Source organism: Achroia grisella, unplaced genomic scaffold (assembly GCF_030625045.1).
Source record: "Achroia grisella isolate CSIRO2021 unplaced genomic scaffold, CSIRO_AGI_Agris_v1 utg2904, whole genome shotgun sequence".
Classification (NCBI taxonomy): domain Eukaryota; kingdom Metazoa; phylum Arthropoda; class Insecta; order Lepidoptera; family Pyralidae; genus Achroia; species Achroia grisella.
The window spans coordinates 117,663-126,568 of NW_026712779.1; the positions used below are offsets into that span (position 1 = coordinate 117,663).

Consider the following 8,906-nt stretch of genomic DNA (forward strand, 5'->3'; position numbering starts at 1 on the left):
CGACCGCGACTTTGTTTTATACTATGTAATGATATGTTATTCTGATGTATAAGCTATATTTCTATAAAGTTTCATCAAAATCCGTTCAGTAGTTTTTGCGTGAAAGAGTAACAAACATCCATCTATATTCACAAACTTTCGCATTTATAATAATCTGCACTAACTCTTGTTATATGCATATACTTATATATTATACTAGATGTATACGCAACTTCGTCCGCGTGGAATTTAACTTTATTTTTTTAAAATAAAAGTAGCCTTAGTTACTCCTTATTACATAAGCTACCTGCCAAAAAAAGTCTCGTAATAATCGGTCCAGCCATTTGAGAGATCAGCTGGAACAAACAGACCGACAGACAGATAGACAAAAATTGTAAAAAATGTTATTTTATGTATGTACCGTATTTATATTCATATGCCTGTAGTAAAAAACGGTTATTTCAATATTACAACCAGATACTCCAAATTTGTTTATGTAACCAAATATGAATAGATATAACAATGGTACTTAACCCCTTACGTCTTGAAGGTATACTGCAGTTAAACTGAAGTTATTCCACCTAACTACATTGGAACGTTAACAGAAAGTGGTTAAATTTAACTTACGTTGGAAGTAAGTGAACGCTCGAGGCAGTCTCAAACGAGATGACCAATCGATCGGTTACTGAATCGTGTTATCCGTAAACACTACAGCTAAAGGCTATCCAATGTCGTTGGGCATCCTTTCTCAATCAACGCACTATAACTACAGCCGCCATTGTTGCTCCAGTCCTTCTAAATCTGCGGGTCGCATTGCAATTTATGCGAGCAAACGAATTGAGGAGGAGAATAAGAAAAGTTCCCATGGTCGTTGGGCATTCTTTCTCAATGAACACACTATAACTACAGCCGCCATTGTTGCTCCAGTCCTTCTAAATCTGCGGGTCGCATTGCAATTTATGCGAGCAAACGACTTGAAGAGGAGGATAAGAAATGTTCCCATGGTCGTTGGGCATTCTTTCTCAATGAACACACTATAACTACAGCCGCCATTGTTGCTCCAGTCCTTCTAAATCTGCGGGTCGCATTGCAAATTATGCGAGCAAACGACTTGAAGAGGAGTAGAATAAGAAAAAGTTCCCATGGTCATTGGGCATCCTTTTTCAATCAACACACTATAACTACAGCCGCCATTGTTGCTCCAGTCCTTCTAAATTTGCGGGTCGCATTGCAATTTATGCGAGCAAACGAGCTGAGGAGAAGGAGAATAAGGAAAAGGGCCACCTGTTTGAAAACCGGTGTCTAAGTACATGATTATCACTACTTAAATTACTTTATCATGTGGTACTCGTGATACCGCTCAAACTTTGTAATTTTGATTATTATGGTCTCATAAGAATTATGCCTCCTTATCATAGAATTATATCTCAGCTTTCAAGCGGAATCGTTTACGCTGATCGCTGTTTGGCGTCAAAAATAGGGAGAACTGAGCCACGCAGACGTCTTTGTTGGACGTCATTCTCCATTAAAATGTTTATTTCATTAAGTATATTTTTTTAATTGATGACAACGGAATAGTCCACCCACCTGCGCTAACGGTTTACGCTGGGTGGGTTTACCAGTGGAGGATGATATTCACCAAGAATTTATAACAATAGTTTCCAAGTGGAGGTGAAGCTGACGTAGTACATTGTTAGCAATTGGATCCATAGTCCATATTACTAACACTCCCCTTTCTCCTAGAAGATATACATATATTATGCGACCCACATGGCATAGGTTGAGTAGCACTGCGACACTGTCAATATTTGATATCGAGCATTGATTAGAGGCAGTGCTCTGGGTTAGAAATTTAATTATGTACAGCTTTGAACCGTTGCGGGCAACATGCGGGCTCAATTGAAGCGGTGTTTGTAACCAACTGGAAATAAAGCAGCTAGTGCTGGCGAATATTATGTACTAGCTGTGACTGTGGATTCACCCGCGTCAAATTTATGACCTATGTGTTATTTTGATGTATTATTGTAAAGTTTCATTAAAATCCAATCAGTAGTTTTTGGATCCATTTATCCACACTCACAAACATCCGCGTTTATACTATTTGTAAGACTTCAGCCATTTCTTATTATAGTTATTCGTCTTTCGCTTCAATGACAACTAAATGTACTTACCCCAGAACGTTGCGACGACTTTCGCGCATTCGGTACATGTAGAACGGGGTTTGTGGTTTGAGTTGCCATTGTGGTGAGAGGATTGATCAGCCTACTGCTGATACCTATACCCTCTGAGTCGCCATCTCTAGCTGTTCCAGGCGCTGCGGGGAGGAGCGCCTCTATCTTACATCCAAATAGATAGTCAAATAGATCTTGTATAGTGATTACAATAAAATTAGTTTTTTGGTAACTTGTGATCGTTTTTTTTTATTAAATGATAATGGAATGGCCCATCTACGCTTACGGTTTACGCAGGCACCATTGGAGGATGATAAGATGAACATTAGGTCAGCTTTGTTAGCCCATCATCATAAATTCACTAGGAATTTATCACGATGGTTTCCAGAGGGAACCATGTGGAGATTATCCTGACATGGTACATTGCTAGCAATGGGGTCCACAGTCCATATTACTAAAAATCATCTTCCCTCTTATGCTAGCCGTTGTCTATATGTGATACCACTCGTGCATTGCCATCCCGGAGAACTAAGATGTTGACTGTAAATTTACTGCCTAGTCGCACCCTACGAAGCTGCTTTGTGGTGGAAGTAGATGAGTTACTCTGTATCTATTTGTAGACATATCTATAATATTTGGGTTTTGTGTTGTTTTTGGACGGCTTCGGTTGTCTAGCGGGTTAGCACACCACTTTACCTTTGATGGTCTTAGGTTCGATTTCTTGTAGTAGAAACATTTGCATTCAGGAATATGAATGTTTTTATTGGTCTGAGTGTTTTCTATTTATGTTCTGTATGCATTTACAAAAAATTTAAACACTTATATGAGTTGTGTAGGTTTGAAAACACAAGTTCTGCTTTGCTTGGGGCTGGTTGGCACCATGTAAATTTTCCTAAGGTTATTATTATTGCTATTGTATTTGACAGCTAACACCAACACGATTCTTAGCTAAATTCTCAACTCATTGTCTAGTTGACGTAGAGATGTCGTCAACATATAATGTCGTAGGATTTTGAACTTTAATTTATTTGTACTTATTATTCTATGTAGGACCGTATAGGAAGAGAAATAAAGTTGGTTTAACATTTTTCAATCTTTGTTTATTCAAACAATAAAATATGAGGTACAATAAAACCATGACCGCCACGCAAAATATGTTATTAAAAAATTCGCCCTCAGAATATTCACACGAAAAAATTTAATAACGTATTTGTGTTATTTGAAAAAACCAATGACAAAAATGCTAACATTAGAAAAATATGCTAGATCTAGAATTTTAAATATTAACATACTAACAATTCAAGAGAGAATTAAATATGGCTGAGACAAAACTAATTTAGTCTAATTTAAATTTCTATGTGTATTTTTTACATTTTTATTTCACAGTTATCATCCCTCAGCCATACTTATTAGTATAACTTTAAACAGCCATTTTTTCTATACCCTAATTTATGTGTTATATACAACATTGGCACATTTTGGAGAATTTTGGGATAGTTTTAATTACATAAATAATTATAAAACGTTGGGAAGCCAAATGTACGTGCGATTATGTTAATTTAACATTTGTTGCAAATAAAAAAACCGTATCATTATTACAAGTTATTCTTAATATTAATAGTAGTAACAGTTGTAATAGGTTTGTAAATGTACAACTAAAAACAAACGATGTTCATTTTTAATAAACAACAGATAACAAAGGAAACCATTAGAATTCCCACTGTGGTTTGCATTTGCAAAAACGTCTGATAAAAGTTAAAAAAAAACGTAGCGATAGATACAACTGTGCTAGTTTGCGCAGACTCAGAAAGCAAATCTAAAATCAAAAAGCGAGCAAACACTCCTGAATGTTGGTACAAAGTGAGAAGTATAACTTCAAAGCATACGGAATTTCATACCGAATCCATTTACGGTCTGATAATGTTTGTTTTACGGACTGAACATTGTGAATTGTTTTTAAACTGCATGTATTGTTTCATAAATGCAATGCTGGTTAATTTCCTTAGATAAACAATGCTTGTTTCTACTGGAATTAACCAGTATGTTTTTAGTTTTAAATACCTGATAATGTTTTATGCTCTGAACTAATAAACATTGCTATTATTTTCTCTAATCTAGAATAATGGAATAAAATAATTAAGCAAAATACGTAATCAGTATGTGATAAGAGAAAATATTGTAAGCTTTTAAAATTTCACAAATTTAGAGTTCATTCGTAGCAGACAATTCAGGAGTTTAGAAATCAGTTATAGCTTCTGTGATAACATCATTAAATTGTAGTTTGTTACTTAGGTATGTACATAATTTAATAGCGATGTAACTTAATATTCTAAGTATTTTTACATAACATGTCAAAAATAAAATGTAGTAACAGATTAAACAATTAAAATTAAATATCTGGTATAGTATTAGATACATCATATGGATAAAAATTTCAAGCGTTTAAAATTCTATTTTACAAACATTAGAAGAGAAGATTCTCACATTAGCAGGTATATTCACATTTATGTGTACGATTGAAATTTACAATTTGATCACTGTCTCGTCTTTCATTTACAAAATATACAAAAACTTTGTTTACATAAAACTAATGGACTAAACTACTCTTTGGTCGAGATTAATGTTGACTAGGAAATACTCGTATCATATTCACCAAATTATTACGTTTCTTTTTACAATGATTTTATTTAATAATTTTACATAATTTAGATTACTTATCTACATTTGACACAGATATTATAATTTTTAATTACAATTATTTAACTAGAAAATGTAATTTGAGAAAATTTTATTTGATTGACTGTTATTATTAAAAAATGATTGTTTACATTAATCTAATGGGAGACATTTCTTATTACTCAATTTATTGGGGTTACACAATTTAAAAACATTGTATTTTAAACTTCATTAAGTAACATATCTAATAATTTAATAAGAGTTATTATTGGGACTATTGTCATTAGAACTACTAACTAAACTAGTATCAGTTGTTTTGGCATCTATAACATTAGAGTTAATTTCATCATTGACAAATGAAATATTATCTGTAGCATCATATATATCATTTACATTATAATTGTTACTTTCATCAGTACTATTAACAGAATCTTGACAATCTAAAATCCTATCTAAATTTTCACAACTCTTTCCAGAACCTTCGAAATTACTATCACGCGCCGAGCTATCAGAGATAGACTCTCTATTCTCCACAATTACTTCTATGCTTGGTTTATAACTATCTACTTCCCTCTTTTCGTTTCTATCAGGTAAATCTGGTGGTCGGACAGTTGAAAGGGTGTTGGACAAAAACGATGATTGTAGGTTGTAGCCAGGTAACAACTTTGGTTGCAATGGTAACATCAGATCTAAGGATCCTGTGGTTGCAGGTCTTGGTTGCAGGGGAGGGGCAGTCATCAGAGGCGGTTGTAATGACGCTAAGGATATGGCTCCAGACTGCGTGTTGATTATCGGACTCTCAACTGTAAGAGATAACAAGAAACGTGTGATAAGGGTTTGACATCTTATGACAATATAGAAAACTAACTTCTATACACTTATCATTAAAAATTTTAATAAAATCATACAATTTTATTACAATGAATGAACCTTCGATAACACAATTTATGTATATAAATTAATGTTTGAGTTTATTGCTTTTGGTTCTGATAAAGTTATTATTAAATTTATAACGGTCTCATAGATAACAAAAGTAGTTATAATTTAGTTAATTGTGTAATTTATTACAGTAATAAAATATATTCAGTTAACGCAATAAAACTAAGTGTAATTGTATTCTAAAATAGTTTAAAATATTTACATTTATTATCTGTATTTTGTGTAAATGGTTCATGAGTTTTAGTACAATAATAATATATAACATCGGCTGTGATCATGTATTTATTAATTATTTATATATATAACTTTAACAAACTTAACACTACACGGCATTATGTACTAGCGAACCATGGATGGTGCAAAAAATAATGGTAAGCGGTGAATATATAAATAAATTATATAATAGACTATGCACATATCAATATATATAAATAAGTAATAGCTCCATACATAAATACAAATCTAATAATCTGATAATCAAATACCATGGTACAGCAACACATTATAGTAGAAACCAAAAAAAAAGATTTAAAAAAGAAGAAAAAAGGAAGACGGGTCACAGAAGAAAGGTACAAGTTCAAATAATATTATCTTGTTTTTCTAACAGAATGCGAGCGTGACCAAACTCTTCGGTCAATACTAGGCTATAGATGTTCCCCGATCATGTTTTGGTTATATGTTTTGTTATATTTTGGTGTAGACATGCCTTTAGATTGAAAGACTGTAATGTTAGTTTTACCAATGGGAGCTCTCGCTTGCAGCGGCTGAGTCGCCGTGGGAGGTGGACGTAGGAGATTCGGTGGTCCTTGCAGAGCTAGGCTGATCATGTTCATGCCGTTTACACCTGGAATTGTATAAATATTTGACTGTTAGTTCAATAATTATGACTATTTTACCATATTAACTATGTAATAGAATTTATGTTCTAATGTTGTTTACATTTATAATTCATCTTAATATACTCTTATTTTACATTTAAAGTAAAAAAATATATATTAAGAATGGTATTTTTTTTGAGTGGCTCCACTGAAAATCAGCGCTGCAATGACACGCTGCAGCATCAGCTGAGTGGCGTTCAGCTCATAGAGCGATATTAGCTTCTAAGTTTTTTTATATTTTAACTCTGTTTGTTGAATTATTATTATTATTAGAATGTAAATCTATATTAATTTTAGTTTATATTATTTGTTATGTAATGGATTTTCTTTACGTCTGATGGTCGCGGGTTCAATTTCTCGCACGGTGTAAACATTTGTATATATGATACAAAAATATGTATTTATTTATATCAGTTTCATATCTAGTACCCATACCATAAGCTTTGCTTAGCTTGGGACTAGATAGTGCTCTTTGTATTGTACAGGATTATTCAAAATTCTGTCATTTATAACTACATTATCAGTGATAGATGAGTAAAATAAGTATAAGTATTTTATTTTAAAGAAAATTGGAGATCGCTATCATAATTACCCGAAGCTGCGTTAAAATGCTTAGTAGTTCATATAAAAGAAATTATTAATATTTGAAAACTGATTTTTATTTAAATAAAAGTATCAAATATTATATTTTTCAGTATAATAAATAAGTAACCTTCTATTGTACAATACGAATCTGAAAATAGATGTAATCTTTCTTTATATTCTCTACTAGCTACTCGCCCTGGCTTGGGCCGGGTGTACATATATTATATATATAAACCTCCCTCTTGAATCACTCTATCTATTAAAAAAAACCGCTTCCAAATCCGTTGCGTATCCGTTCCGTACGGACAGACAGCGACAGCGATTTTGTTTTATACTATGTAATGATGAAGTACATATTGCTTGAATTTGTCACACTTTATTAGTACTACGGAACCAACGTAGTCACGGAAAATAGAACTCCGCAGGTAGCGCCATCTGTGTCTCGCCTCCTTACCTATTCAACTTACCAACTTTGTTGCTACCTGGAGATAAATCCTTCAGCACCACTGGATGTTTCACAGCGTTGACGCGCCGGTTGGAGGCGCTAGCGTCGCGTTTTCTACGAGGCTGCTCTACAGGTAGCACGCGGCGTCTTTTCTTTGGTAATTTTGACCGAGCCTGCGGATAGATGGCGCTGGTTAATATTTTTAATTTGTAGATGAAAATGTAATCTTACACCTGTGAAAGAAAATTGTCTTTTCTTTGGTAATTTTGACCGGGCCTGCGGATAGATGGCGCTGGTTAATATTTTTAATTTGTAGATGAAAATGTAATCTTACACCAGTGAAAGAAAATTGTCTTTTCTTTGGTAATTTTGACCATGTCTGCGGATAGATGGCGTTGGTTTAATATTTTTTAACTTTAGATAAAAATGTAATTGTACACCAATTATACACGCTATCTTAATCAATCTGGATTTAGTCGTAATCTACTCTTATACCAACATTAGTAAATATTAAAAATTTCGTGTCACAGTCATTGTGGTCGAATTCTTTCGAAACGGCTTGACCCATTTTTATAAAATTTTTGGTGTAATCTAATAGGTCTGCGAAGCTGGCTAGAGCTTGTGTTATGGGAGATACTATCAGATGGCAATTGTGAGTAGCTTTGACGTGGTCTAGTGTTTTGAGTAGTCATGCTCACTAAAATGTCCAGACTTGTGGCGGCGTGGTGGGCCGGGTTATTGGGCTCCCTAAAATATGGTCGAGCGCAGTGATGGCTGGCTCATCCGTCATACTCGTGAACGGGTGCTGCTTGTAGGGACTGGTCTGCTCTAATCACTATGACTGATTTCCTCTTATTAATTGTTTAACCAGTTGGTTATGTATTCAATATTTTTTCTTTTTGAGTATTTAATTGAATTAGTGCTAATTGGTGGTTTGTATTCACACACTTAAACTTAAAAATGTAAAGTAATAATAAAATTATTTAAAAGAGCAACACGCAAGTTTCTTGCTCGTTCTTCTTGTGATGAGACAGTTTTCCGAACGAGCGGTAGATTAAAAAAAATGTAATGACTATTCAAAAGTGCTTCAATGTAAGTTTATTTGAATAAATGATTTTCTATTCTATTGATACAAACTGATACAAATGCATAGATATTTTTTTTCTTGTAAATACATACATATTATATATAGAAAGCACCCAGACCGATACAAACAATAATACTCATGAATAC

The 8,906-nt window shown here is 33.5% G+C and overlaps 1 protein-coding gene across 1 annotated transcript; it reads right to left on the bottom strand.

Moving 5' to 3' along the window:
* Positions 1-4,960: 4,960 nt before the first annotated feature.
* LOC131843227 (uncharacterized) lies at positions 4,961-7,801 on the bottom strand. Its single transcript, XM_059191834.1, has 3 exons — positions 7,696-7,801; positions 6,505-6,609; positions 4,961-5,629 (listed from the first exon to the last, which is right to left on the bottom strand). The coding sequence occupies exons 2-3, from the start codon at positions 6,596-6,598 to the stop codon at positions 5,079-5,081; spliced, it is 645 nt and encodes a 214-aa protein (XP_059047817.1). The 5' UTR covers positions 6,599-6,609; positions 7,696-7,801; the 3' UTR covers positions 4,961-5,078.
* Between the last annotated feature and the right edge of the window lie 1,105 nt (positions 7,802-8,906).